Source organism: Cyrtonyx montezumae, unplaced genomic scaffold (assembly GCF_038088225.1).
Source record: "Cyrtonyx montezumae isolate F1298 unplaced genomic scaffold, pur_monq_1.0 scaffold_3, whole genome shotgun sequence".
Taxonomy (NCBI): Eukaryota; Metazoa; Chordata; class Aves; order Galliformes; family Odontophoridae; genus Cyrtonyx; species Cyrtonyx montezumae.
In genome coordinates this window covers 109,777,309-109,791,956 of record NW_027072034.1, presented here as the reverse complement: position 1 = coordinate 109,791,956, position 14,648 = coordinate 109,777,309, and the positions used below count along the sequence as shown (strand labels likewise).

General features: G+C 40.0%; 1 protein-coding gene across 1 annotated transcript in view; it reads left to right on the top strand.

The window, feature by feature from the left end:
- Positions 1-14,648, top strand: part of PLBD1 (phospholipase B domain containing 1) — a 35,367-nt gene that overhangs the window by 10,540 nt on the left and 10,179 nt on the right. Inside the window, exons 3-6 of the mRNA XM_065742819.1 lie at positions 3,610-3,693; positions 5,460-5,598; positions 10,823-10,987; positions 13,400-13,544. Coding sequence (XP_065598891.1) covers positions 3,610-3,693; positions 5,460-5,598; positions 10,823-10,987; positions 13,400-13,544 — 533 coding nt within the window. The remainder of the gene's footprint in view (positions 1-3,609; positions 3,694-5,459; positions 5,599-10,822; positions 10,988-13,399; positions 13,545-14,648) is intronic.

The window sequence follows — 14,648 nt, the reverse complement described above, 5'->3', positions numbered from 1 at the left end:
ATCCAGTCAATTGTCCAGCTAAATTTTTTTGCTGTGGTTTTCTTGGATATGAATTCTCTTCCCCCATTACAAACAGAAATGTTACTGAGGCTCACTTTACTCAAGCAACAGCAGAGCACATCCAGATCAGTGGCATTCAGCACATGCTATTACTCAGTTCCAACTGAGACATGCCAGCTGCCTAAGAGCAGTATTTAAATTTGAAGCAACATTAATTATACTCTTTTCTGATATAACCTCAGCTGACCTGAGTCCTGTCATCTTCCTCTCTAATTTGAAGAAGCATAGCTCTGCTTCTCTGTTTTTAGACTTTGAATTCTTGTCCCAGCTTTGTAATTGCCTTGTTTTTGGCTTAGATACAGTTGCAAAGCCTTACCGTATTGTAATGATCCAATTTACTTCAGAAGATAATTTTCTTACACAACTTTGCAGGCCTTGCACATAGAAACTTTGTGAGAAGGGAATGAAAAACCCACAAAAGACCATAACGCAGGGCACCTAAGGGGAAAAGAGTCTCAAAATCCTTGGGCATTAATAATAAATAAGTAAACTATCCCAGGAATCATCTGGCCTATTATTATGTGTAAGAAAGAGGCCCATTAAAGAAGCTGGTTTCACTCCTCTGCTTCTGAACAAACCCACTCTGTATCAATCATCACAGCCTAACAGTACCACTGGTGTAAAATCTGCCTTGTGTTGCATTACTTCTGAGAGCCCTGAATGAAGGAGTTACAGCACATGGTTGAGCCTAGAAGCCTGATCATCTATCCTGGCCCAGTCAGTGGTCAGAGTAGTGTCCTCGTTGTTTCTGTCCTCTTTATCTGGCTTTTGTCCCTGAAAGACTATCTGCTAGATGGATAGTCTCCTGCTATTTGCTTCCCTTTTCTAGTGCCATTGAGGGTCAGACTTTGTATGGCATATGTTATGCTATGATTTCCTTACTAAAATTGCTTGGGGTTTTTATTTGCCAAATTTGCTGGGACTTAAGGGATGCAGGATATTAGTCTGTCTCTTCAACTTTCTCGTTCACTTCAAGTGATGGGTAGGAATCAGGGCATGTATTCTGGTAGAACAGATAACTGTAGAGCTAATATTGATGCTTATAGCTGGAGTTCCATAGGAAGCGTGATGGTATGAGGCTGCTGAGTACTTCCTTCTCTCACCTCAACTCCTCTTTCCACATATCCAACCCCACTCACTGGCACCTACCACTCATTGAGCTCTTTTGTACTGATTAATAGAATCATAGAACCATTAAGACTGGAAAGGCCACTAAAATTATCTATCCAGCTGTCAACTCATCACCACCATGCCTACTAAAACACGCCACTTAGTGCTGCATATATCCTTTTCTTGGAAACCTCCACTGGTGGTGACTCCAGCACCTTCTGTGGGCAGCCTGTTCTACTGCATCACCACTCTTTCAGAGGAGAAATGTTTCCTAATATCTAACCTGAATCTCCCCAGGGCAACTTGAGGCCATCGTCTCTTGTCATGTTGTTCTTGTGAGAAGAGGCAGACCCCCATCTGGTTACAACATCCTTTCAGGTTGTTATAGAGAGCAGCATGGTCTCCCCTGAGTCTCCTCTTCTTCAGACTGGAGAATCCCAGATTCCTTAGCTTCTCCACATCAGACTTGTGCTCCAGACCCTTCACAACTTTGTTGCCTTCTCTGGATATGCTCCAGGGCTTCAATGTCTTTCTTGTTGTGAGAAGCCCAGAACTAAATGCAGTACATGAGGTGTAGCCTCACAAGAACCTACTACATAGGGATGATTGCCTCCCTAGTACTGCTCGCTGCACTATTTCTGATGCAAACCAGGATGCCTTTGGCCTTGGCCACCTGGGCGAACCACTGCCTCATGTGGAGCCAGTTGTCAGCTAACACCCCCAGATCCTTCTCCTTGGTGCTGCTTTTCAGCCACTCTGCCTCAAGCCTGTTGTGCTGCATGAGGTTGTTGTGACCCAAGTGCAGGACCAAGCACTTGGTCTTGTTGAACTTCATCCCATTGGCATCAGCCCATTGATCCAGCCTATCCATATTCCTCTGTAGAACCTTTGTACCCTCAGGCAGATCGACACATAAGAGCTAGAAAAGCAATTAAGGTTGGTTTGTTGTTTTTTTTTTTGCCGGGTTAGTGTTTTACTTGAATGTGTGCAGATCGATTAGACTAAGTAATCAGAAGGCTACCAGAAGTGACAGAAACAGCAGGGTCATGCAGTCAAAAAGAGTAGAGAATGGAGCAAGGGACAAAAAGAAGGTCAGTAGATCAGTATCTTTAATTACCAACAAACCATTCAGTCATCTCTGGCTGCATTCTCTAATTATGGCCTCTAATTAGGCTCTGAGAGAAACTGGAGAAAAAGAGTACCTGTCTGCACAGCTTCCAGAGGGAGTTGCCCTCATGAGTTTTAGTACTGAGAATATTGCTGTACTGGCATGGGCTTTCCTTGAAGCCAGTGCCTGTTTCTTAGTTCTTTTTTCTCTCAGAACTTATTAGGAGATAATTCTACTGATGACTGATGTAGTTCCAAGTACTCCAGCCTTCAGCAGAAATAATAAAATAATTTCCTGTTGACTTCTACTCAGGACTAAGTATTCCTCCCTACACTTTTTTTTTTTTTTGTCTCAATGGCTGAAAGAGTGTTAGTTCAGTTTGTACAACATGAAGAAATGTTGATGGGAGAAAAATTAATTGAATGAGAAGATTCAAAGAAACTGTGAATCAGATGCATGAATGGGGCAACTACACTTGACCTAAACTTGAAGTGTGACTTAACTCATGGACTCTTGAATTCTTTTTGGCAGTTAATTTTGTCTGGAAATGACTTCAGTGACTAAACAAACTGTAACAAGAATAAGGAACCACAGCCTTTTGTTTCTCCAAGTTAATAGGGATGAGACAGCTAACTGAACTCAATTTAAAAACAACAACAAAAAAAACATTTACCCCACTTCCCCCCCTCAGAAAACAAACAAAAAAACCCAAAAAACCTACATTACAATAATTTTGTTTTCGATAAAGTTGCATTTATTTAGAGCTGGCATGAGGCTGCTATCTGGGAGTGCCCAGGATCAACTTACACCTTAAAATAGAGTAGCTTGTTATGTGGTTGAACGTGGTTAATGGTAAGTGAAAACTCTGCTAGATATCAGGCTGAAATTCTCCCACTACTAAATCAGCAAAAATATCCTGCTCATCACTCTGACTTTCTTGATTCCAAATGGAACATCTCTCTAATAATGTTGTGCTTTATGTTAATGTGCCAGAACTTCCAAGATGGTTCTGGTCTGCAAACATTTCCTGAATCTAAGGTTTTGCTATGAAATTGTTCAATCTCATTCTTGCTTCTTTTTCCATTGTAGAGCTGTTTGAAAAGGCATTAGCAAGGTCTTTTATTTTGATTGAAATTTCAACAATCCCTTTGTGTCAACTTTGTTGTTTGACGTGCATTCAATATATGAAGTCATTTCTGTAACTAGAAAAAGCTGACTTTGTGGACTGGTGTTTTTCTGCCAATGTCTGGTGACAAATGGGGTGGTGTGGAAGGGGTAAGGAAGATGAAAAAGAGTAACTTAGCTTTCATTTCTTTCTTTTTTTCTTTCAGGCATATGTATGACCATGCTGCAAACATGTATCCACAGTTAATTAAAAATCCCACAGTTCGAAGTGGAGTTCAGAATTTCATGGCGTATGTATTTAGTTACTAGAAAAAGCAATTATCAAAATATAAGGTTGGAGTATGAGTTAATTTTTCAGGTTTTTTTTTTTATTTCTTAAAGGCTAAAGAAAATACACACTGACTTTCCTTCTGACTGTGTGGCATTGTTGTGTGGGGGGAGTAAAAAATTCAGAACATAAATGAATAAGGGAGTATACCCTTTTCTGATTCTTTCACGGAGGTATTGTAGCTCTCACCAAAAATGGGTGTGGATTGCCAGTAGATTCTGAAGTTTATTTTAGTCAAAATCCTTTCCTAAAAGCTGGTATTTTGAATGCTTCACTGAACAGTGTTGTCTTCTGGTGCTTTAGTCTTTTTAGCACTGTACATTCTTCCATTCTACTGTGAGGGTAAATGTTTTTGTATCCTACCACTGGAGTAAATTCTCTTCTAATCATTAAAGTCCTGATTCCATTTTCTCTTTAGCTGTATAAATCAAAAGTAATTCTACTCAAATAATGCAGCTCCACTGCTTAGAAAACAGAAGTGAGAGAAGAACGACTCTAGGTACTGGAAGACTCAACTGTGATTAGCACTTTAAATCTCTTAAGACTCGTGTTTTCTTCAATTATGAATACTTCTGTGAAACTGAGGTCACTCTTGCAGAGTAATTACATTTCACCTTGTTTGTGGGTTTTTTTTTTTTCTGATGCAAGAGGTTGCATATCTGAACAATTCTGTTATTGTTGCACTTATATCGTTTGTTGTTTTTGCTGTATATAAATAAAAAAGAAAAAAAAGTTTTAGCACTCCCTTCCTTTAATTGTATTCTCTCTGAGAGAAAGATGAGGTAGGTACCATATCCAAGTCTTTTTTCAGACTAGCAGTTGTATCCCCCAGGATGCATTAATAATCTTCTTCTCATTTCCTTTGACATACTTCTTGCATCTTCTTCCTTTCAGACAACTAAATTTGAGTGGTTTTGTCAGCCATATACTGCTGGAGGAGTTTACTTCCTTGTCAGATTAGCTCCCTTTTTTTCCTGCTGTACACAACAACAGATAGATGGATAGACAGAGCCCCAAAAGTCATGCTCTGGTCCTGGCTTATTCTAATAACTCAGGTTTTTCTGTGGGCCTTTGTGCACAGTGAAGGAAGGAACTCTGGAAAATGCAGATAGTGTTGACTGCTCTTGTCCTCGGGTCTGTTCAGCTTCTGTTGTCTCCTGCTTTAAACCTAATTTATTTGGCTAGTGACTTCTTGGTTGGATTTAGCAAAGGAGAATGTGTTTGGCCTCCCACCTTTACCTCAGAGGAGGATAATAATGGTTCTTAAGCAGTGTTTAAACACTGACAGCAGAAAGTCTTCATTGCACCTACTTATTCCCAAGGGAGAGAAATGAGGGGACTTCAAAGGTCCACATATTTTATCCTCAAGTAGGCATCTGAAAGGGAATTGTTTACCTGGCCTGTCAAATGCTTGTTTGTTTTTCCTGACTGTGAGATGATGCTAGATCTGACGTAGGTGAATCCCACACAGAGATGGAGTCCATCTCTTTCTTTAGCTCTTAAGCAGTGTATGGTAGTAACTGCTGGGTACATTACATGGACCTGAATATTTGCACCCAGAGGATTCAACCTTAATGTCTTCTGAATTTCCAAAACATGATTTGGCTCAAAACACTAAAGTTTTGATATCTGGGTTGTAACACAAGCCTACATTTGTCTCTTTCCTGCAATATCAATTATACTCTAAAGCAAAAGCGAGAAAACCCCAACCTGTTTGTTCCTCTGCAGGAAACAAGATCAATGGACAAGACAACAAATCAGAAATAATAAGGATGACCCCTTTTGGAGGCATGCTGGCTATATTATTGCACAGTTGGATGGTCTGTACATGGGAGCCCTCGAGTGGGCTAAACTACACAAACAAACAGTAAGATTACTGCATCTCTTTCTTAGTAGTTGGGGTTGGGATATCAGAAGATGAAGATGTGAAAAGGGAATATGATATTACAAAGGAAAAAGTGTGTATGAAGACTAGTGGAAAGCATTCATTCTGCATATGATTCTACAAAAGCTTCAGTCATTGTTCAGTATAGGTTGTCACTGAGCTCTCCTGCCATGTCACCACAGACCTTTGCACTTAGAACTCTGGCATCACATGCTGATTAGGTTGGGAGTGGCTTTTGTATTCCAGTGTGAATGTTGGAAAGATAGACACTTCTCTAAGATGTTTGCTGTGCAGTTATTGCAAATGACCGTCTCAATATGAAGGCTAAGCTGCAACAGCACAAATCAGCAAATAGGGAATGTGTTAGAAACTTTTATTTCCGAGCATCAAAACCTCTAGACTTTAAAGGATATTTTACATTGCTAGATGGTATCTCCCTTTCTGTTTTCCAAGTCTCTCATTTCAAACTGCATGGTCAGTGTTGTGGAAGGCCAAATGGGGTGTTTTGTTTTTTTAATTAATATTGTTTTTTCAAGGTTGATTAGAATTGTATTCCAGTAGCTTGCATGCAGTAGCAGAGCTCTTTTGATTCAATAGAACTGTGGTAATTACAATTGTACTCCTAAGTCTAGTACACCTAATGGGCTCCTGAGTGTGAGAGAGAGGACTTGAGCAATTGCATTTGACCTTTTGCCTTGGTTCATTCATACTGAGAATTTAGAGAAGATGAAAGTAAGGAATCATAAGCAATTGGATTTTAGTAAAATGCACGTCATCTCATCTTTGCATGGTCCTTGCTTTGTGGCTTTCTTGAGTAGGAACCAGTTCAAACTAAAAGAAAAGATTCTTGACAATAATGAAAAAAATATCTAACCTGACGTGTCAGAATTCCAGGGAAGATTCAGATGGATGACAAAAATGCTAGTATGTGTCTGAGCTAATTCCTTAGAACAGGCACATCCTACCTGCAGTGTGTTTTCCTTGATCATTGTTGTCTGTGTAGTTGGTATTAAAAGCGTAAGCTCTGAAGTAACCAAATCATTCTGATCCTCTATCAGACAGGGCACATCTCATCAGTATTTCCTATATAAAATAGTGCATTTAAGTGTAATTCAAATATGTGGCTCAGTCTGAAATAACTGTCATATATGCTTGAGCTACATGTAGCGTGTGTATATAGGTACGTATATATTTACATGTATATGTATTTATATATAGGTGTGTACATATAAAAATATATTTATTTTCCCAGATATTCTGGGAGCAGATGGTGGGAATTATTTCCAGTTCTTCTGGCTGCTTTCACAATTTTAGCTTCAGGCAGTATCACCTATGTTGGGATCCATATCTTTCCTTTTTTCCCCTAACCAAAAATATTCCATGTGAGTATGTCAATTGAGACAGTACTGCAGCTTCCTCTGTTTGTTGGAGCCAATAAGTTAACATCAGTCTCCAGCTTCTGAGTACAGTTTGGACTGCTGTTTTTGCACCTAGATGTTTGGTTTTCCTTGGCATCTAGATGATACCTGACAGCTCTGTGAAAGTGCATGTGATTTCTCTTGTTGGATAGCATGCTACTTTTGGGAGAGTAAGCCACAGGAGTGAACACTGGGTGAAACTGAACAGGATCGCTTGTTTTTGGGAGAATGGGAACGAAGGCTGTATCCATGGCTTTCTAAACCTGCAAGTATTTGGAGTTTTACATTTGGTGGAGTAGTTGACGTGCTTCCCTGATGAAGGCAAGTGAAAAGATCTCTGTCCATTGTCCTTTATAATGCATGGTAGGTTGAAGTTGTGCCAAGTTCACATAGTGCGTAAACGAAAGCTGGGTTTTATGAGTACAGATAAACGACACTCTAAAATGTTCTATTCCCTGCTCCTCCTCCCCAGATTCAAAATTTCTACAGTATCCAAATGAAGCACCATTATGACTGTCCCAGAAAACCAAAATATACTGCAGAGAGAAAATGGGTTTGGGCACAGAGCTGCTTAATAGTAGTGCTAGTACATAGTTTTTATTTCTTTCAGTTTGGAGCATATGTTTTGTAGTGGACTATTAAATTTTTGTGTTTTCTATTGCATAAAGCCTGCTATCCTGCAGGACTATCTTAGGCAGGCGCTTCATCCAGACCTGCACAAGAGCAATGCTTTTGGAAACTTCTGTATTTTGAAGTTCACCAGTATCATTAAGAATTATGTCAAAATCTGAATACATTTTCATGTTAAAGTGTGAAATTATTCCATCTGGTCTGACAACATTTTATATTCAGTAAACAAACCCAACCCTTTAGTCAGGACAATTTCTGAAGGAGGGGCACTCAAAGAACATTAAGCCTTTTCATCTGCCTAATGCTCTACCAACGCTGTGATTAATCTTGGGCTTGTCTACACAGGGAAATTATTCTTGAATAAGGAGGTGTAAGAGTTTTAAACACTACAGTGACTCCAAGACAGCTCTCTGTACTAACTTACTTTGTATGGAGAATGCTCATGCATGGGGTGGTTGTTGAAAAGCAATTGTTACAGGAGAACTTGTCTATTTTATTGTTTCTTGTAGACAAGCATTTAAGGCTGGCTGTCTTATCTACTACCTTTTCTAAGTGTGCCTCTGTAAAGTTCATAGTAAATCTACAATGACAATTTTATTTATTTATTTATTTATTTATTTTTGCTTTTCAGGACAGTACTCTAGATATATATGTCTGATATATTCTAGCCAGAGAACTTTTATCATCTCACTGCCCGTCAGTTTAGCACATTCATTCACTCTTCAGGATGCCTACAAAGAGTTTTCCTGACAGTGGTATGTGAGATGGGAGAAGGTGATGAAAAAAGGTTATATTATGCCCTACATTACGCACTTGTTATGATGTATGCTTGTCTAATTCTTGCTTGTGGGCTTGGATTGGCTTCTTAGCTTCTTAAAGAGAAGACTTCTCCACCTGTCCTGGAAAATCAGGTGTAGTTATTCCCCAGCTTGGGCGTTCAGCCTAGTGGGAGATGCGTTGGTCTGCCCCTGAAATTCCCACAATTGGCATGCATCACAGATGCCCAAGTCTCCTGTTTGGATGCACTGTTTTCATGAGAAGCTCTTGCACTGAGCAAGTCAGAGTTCTCTAATGCCACCTTGCTAGCATCAGTCTTAAAAGCAGTCTACTCCTAGCAAAGCCATGGCACAAGTTCTTGGAAATAAGCTGGAATCAAACTTGCTTGTGCCTCAAAAAGGAAATGAAAACAGAACTCGAATGAGTACTTAATGATCTACTTCCTCTTTTACTTCTCTGTTTTATCTGACTTGGGGAGATGGGAATCTCACTCAGTGGAACATTATGAATGTGTGCATTCTTTGCTGTTTTATTCAAAGGGATCTTTCCTCCTACCTTCCTGGCCACTGTTCTGTGATTATAGTGCTGATAGCTTCCTTCTGTAGCACCTCTGTTCTAGTTTGAATGTGCTTCTTAGTACTTAATGGATTTCTCATTTGAAATGGCCATAAGATAGCTCATAAACATGGATTATTATTATTTTTAAATATACAAGCAATTACAAGTGGTGCTGTAGCAGTGTCAGTAGATGTCATAAGGAAGGCAGGTTTTATAAAGGAGAATATGGAGAGGGTAGCAGGTGGAAGAAAAGAACAATTCAAAAGCCTGAAGGCTGGTGGAGCATCTTACATGCAGTCTCTTTCCTTCCCTCCTGGTGATAATGTTAGCATGTCAGTTTGCTGTCTGACTTTTCTCTAATGTAATGGTTGTAAATTGGACATTGGTACACAGCTTCTTCTTGCATTGTGTTTAACTTGCAGTACTTGAAGTACAGTTGGATGGGGGAAAATATGCTGGAACTGTGGCAAGTCTGTCTATATGAATCTCAGCGAAATATCAGTTGTTGAGACTTGCCTGTAAATGATTCATACTAAAGAGTTGCTTAAAACTATCCAAAGGTACATCTCTTGATTTTTATCAGACATGACCTCTGCTACTGCCTGTTTATGACCTTATAGCAAAAGTATGACAAGCTAGAGAAATATAATGTCCTTTCAATTTTGCTTTGGATTTTTTTCTCTCACGCTGTATCTGCTGTTGGGGCCTTTAGCAGGGCATGATTTTAGTGGTGAGAATGGCTTATTTCTATTATTGTCTTGGTAAGCATGTGGGAAGGTGTAATTCCTTCCCCCAGGACACATACACTAGGGTTTGCATTATAGTTTTATTTTCCTGTTGGTTATTTGCTCTGCTGAAACAGTAGATAGGCAACACAAAATTTGGCCTTCTGAATAAAAAGTAAGTATTCTCTGAATTTGGCTTTATTTTTCTGGTTGGTTGTTTTAGTTGCCTTTTCTACTCCTTTACTGCGGTTTGTAGAGAGTTCAGCTTTATGGCTTCATATCAGTGATTTATATTGCAAGCAATGTGCTTCTTTGTTAAGATTCTGCAGATAGTAGTCATAACCTTGCACTGATTTGTGTTCTGCTCTTTTCCTTAACCTTTGCCTTAACTAAAGACATAGTGTGAGCAAGAATAGGAAAGAATTAGAGAACGGTCTTTGAAGGCTGAAGTCAGACTTAAGGTTTTGTTTTTGAATAGGCAGTGTAAGAGGACTCTGAAGAACATGTTGCTTGGTGAGCTGTGTATAGTTAACCATGGCTGTCTCTAGCTGTAACGGTTTATTGAAAGCCTAATAGTGGAGTGCCTTTTGACTGACTTCCTCTTTTCAGCTAGTTCCATGCTTTATTAGCTCTGTTAATGTATCTCACTTCCTTCATTTTCTCCTTCTCAGTCCTGAGGTTGCCTTTAATTGCAGTCTTTGTGAAAATCCCAGAACTCACCTGAGTGTGTGGTAGTATAAATTTTTCAAAGGCATTTAACAAATACATTAAGAAAAAAAATCTCATGCTGGAGTACCAGCAGGATGATTAAGGCTTTGCTGTTCACAAAGATACACAGAGGTTTTCTAAATTACTGCTACTTTCCCCCTTTTTTTTTCTTCTTGGAAATGCTAGAATTGATATTTCCACTAGAAGGGCTAGACCCTTAAAGATATTTAAGTCCCTCACTCCAGACAGTTTTAGCTTTTGAGGCTTGTGGAAAGATATTTTGTAGAAAGTATGAGAGATTCCTTTGAGAAAGGGGAAAAAATATCTTGACAGGTGAGATTGTGTCGACACTTTTCTGTCTGAAAGCATTTGTTGTGGTCTCTTCTTCAGCCCCTGAGCGTCTTTGATGTCCAGTTTCTGAATGCAGTTGGAGACCTGTTGGACCTCATTCCTGCATTATTTGAGTATTCTGCACGAAGCGGTCAGTGCAGCACTGAAGCTGGAGGCCATGGGAAATACCAGTGGGATATGGGTCACTGCTCTGCTCTCATCAAGGTGAGCAATGAGAACTTCATTTGTAGTGATTATGCTGATTCACAGTGTTATGAGTCTGTGCTTCTGTAGTCTTCACTGTTTATGTTGCATGTGAATAAAGACACTCTTGTCAATTAAATTGCCTTTATGCAGTTACTGTATTTATCTGCATGGCATTCTGAGTCCAGTTTTGGTCATTGGTGTTCAGGGAGTGGGAAATAACAAAAACAAACAAACTCAAAACTCCAGAGACTGATAGTAAAAAGTTAATATGATAATTGGGAATGGGGAGCTACCAATGGGAAGAAACTGGGAGAGAATAACTCTATATAATGAAGCAAAGTCCAAAAGGGGATACCATGAATATGTACAAATACCTTGGGGATATTAAGCAGGAAGGAAGAGAGACAGTACTGGTTGGTAAATACAGTCGTGTAATTATATAGGTTACTCTGAGAGTAATGTCTCCTATTTATTTCCATGGAAACTACAACAGATACAAAGAGCAAAGTAACACTATTTGACAGAGCAAATTCTCAGTTACGAAACACTTTTTCAACACAGTCACCACCATTAGCTGTGCATTTTCACCAGCAATGAACAAGAGCCTGAATGCTGTGCTTGTAAAAATTTGTACCAGCAGAGGTGACCCACTGATTCATAGCTGCCATGACAGCATCATTGCCAGGAAAGTGTTGCACATGCAGTCAGTATTTCCTTGGCACAAACGTACGGAAGTCAGAAGGATATCAAATCCTGATTACGTTGTGGGTGTGGTAGGACAGTCCAGCTGTAACTGGCAGTGTGCTTTATGGACCTCAGACTGGTATGAGGCCTGGCATTATTGTATTGCAAGAGAAAGGTTGTCTTCTCTGGCCCGACTTTGCAAGTCTGAAACTTCAGCTTAGTCAGTATTATAATGTAGCAGGAAATCCAGAAGGACCACCTCTTTCCTATCCCAAGAGACAGTGCACATCACTTTACCTGCTGAGGGCTGCATTCTGGAACTTGTTGTTTGATGGGGAGTTCACTTGCCACCGCTCCACAGATTGTTGTTTTGACTCTGGTTCATGGTGGTGACTCCATGTCTAATCACTGGTAATTATGTGATCCAGGAAACTGTCTTCATCAGCCTCATATTGGTTTAATAGGTCCTGACAAACTCACAGTTGGTGTTTTTCTATTCCTGTGTGAGCACTCATGGGAGCTACCTGGTGCAAATTTTCAGGTATTCCAACATTGCCACAATTGTTTCCAACACACTGATGTCAATGTTCAGCTCTATACACACTTTCCTGGTCATAATCTGCTGATATGCATGGATGAGCTGATCGAGATGCTCTTCATTTTCTGGTGTGAGATCTGTGTGTGGCCATCTGGAACATGGTTTGTCTTTCACTTCATCGTTGCCAGTGCTGAAATGCACCATCTACTGTCTCACTGTGCTCACATCCACTGTTTGGTCTCTGATGTTCAGCACACATGGATGAATATCAGTGGGTGCCATTTTTTTCTGCATGGAGGAATTCAGTGACACACCTTTTCTTCATCAGCACTCTATGTCAGACCACCTGTTTGCTGCCATCCATCACACAGTGACAAAATCTAAAGGAATAGTAGCAGGAGGGTTCAGCCTCTACTGCCATACCACTGACAGCCGCCCCTGGAGCTGTGGGCCACCATAATAGAATAGGAGGCATTGCTTTCACAACAGCCCCCATGAAGTTTCCTTAGTGTTAGCAGTGATATTCTCAAATAGCTTTCCAATGAGAGTAATGATGGATAATGCTTTGAATGTGTCTGATACATCGTGGCTGCAATTAATTTATTTGGCTAAAATTATCAACTACCTGGGCAGTGTATGGAGATCCATGTAACCCAGAACAAAAATATACATCTTAAATTGAGAATCATTCATTCAACTTGCTGTAGCAAGAAGATTGAACTAGCAATAAATATTAGAACCAGGGAAATCGTTGAAGATGTACTATCAATATGCATTTGCCTTTTTAAAATAAATGGATTCGCATTTCATTCTGTACTTCAGAGTTTCCCTGAGGTATTTACACAGAAGGAGCATGTTCTAAGTTAATGTTTGATATGTTTGCAGAGAGCTGGTTTGAGTCAAGTATTCAAGAGTAAACGGGGGAAAGAAAACGTGTCTTGTGACACAGGTGTCCTAAAAAGACCTAAGTTGTTTAATGTTGAACAATAGCAACTAATTATCTGAAAACAACACATGAACAATAATTATTTCCAAAGGTGTCAAAAATTCATTGTTTGGTGCAGTTAAAAAGCACAATCATCCATTCCTTCTTGAACAGTGCGGTTAGTTAAGCTGCTTAAAACAAGTTGTTCTCTGTTTCTTTTGAATACAAACCATGCGAAGTATAATAGGATCTGAAATGCTTCATCATTCTGTTTGTTTTCCAGGTTTTACCTGGATATGAGAACATATATTTTGCCCATTCCAGCTGGTTTACATATGCAGCCACACTGAGAATATATAAGCACTGGAACTTCAATATAGTTGATCCATACACCAGCACCAACCGTGTCTCATTCAGCAGTTACCCAGGTAATGTAAAAAAAAACACCTCGTGAGCCACTGAGAGGACAAAATGTCTTATCCAGTTTTCTGTTTGGAACATCTTGGTTTTTTTTTGCTGTTGGTCAGTCACATTCAGCGCTCAGAGTAGTACTGGTTAAATATTCTACTACTTGTAGCACTAACACATTACTTTAGATCCTGCTTTGTGTAGTACAAAGTCATCTCAGCTACTGAACCTTCTGACCTTGTTGATGGCATTCACATATTTGGTGATAACGCAGTTTTGAACATTTCTGTGTAGCACTATGGCACAACTGTTGCTTGGAGATTATCAAACTGCAGCCATTAGCCATTAGAATTGTAGAGACTTCTTTAATGTTGGATGAGCAAACCTCCTGTTGATTTTTCTCCCCTTGCAACTTCTTTATTAACTGTGGCAAAGGGGAGTGTTTTTATGTTCATTTCACGTGCTAGAAATATATCCAGCAAGAACACTTATAATCCCTCTTGGGAAGATTAGGCAGGAAATAGTATTCTCAAGTTTTCCAGAAGAATTTCCAGAAAATTGAATATTTCAGTGGTATAACAAGGTAAATTGTATGAGTTTCAATAGGGTCAAGTGTCAGGTACTTAATTTTGATCACAACCCCAGGCATCCCTTACAGACCTGGGGAAGAGCAGCTGGAAAGGTGCCTGATGGAAAGAGTCCTTGGTGTGCTGATGGACAGTCAGCTGAATATGAGCCATCAGTGTGCCCAGGTGGCCAAGAAGGCCAGTGGCAGTCTGGCTTGTATCAAGAATGGTGTGGTGAGCAGGACTAGGGGAGTACGCCTCCCCCTGTACTTGGCACAGGTGAGGCCCCAACCTTGAGTACTGTGTTCAGTTTTGGGCACCTCATTACAGAATGGACATTGAGGTGCTGGAGCAGGTCCAAACAAGGGGCTTTCTTATTGCTCTCTTCAAATACCTGAAAGGTGATTGCAGTGAGTGGGGTTGGTCTCTTCTCACTGGTGACAGGATGAGGGGAAATGGTCTCAAGTTGCGCCAGGGTATGTTCGGGTTGGGTGTAAGGAACAAAGGTGGTTAAGCACTGGAATAGGCTCACCAGGGAGGTGGCTGAGTCACCATCCC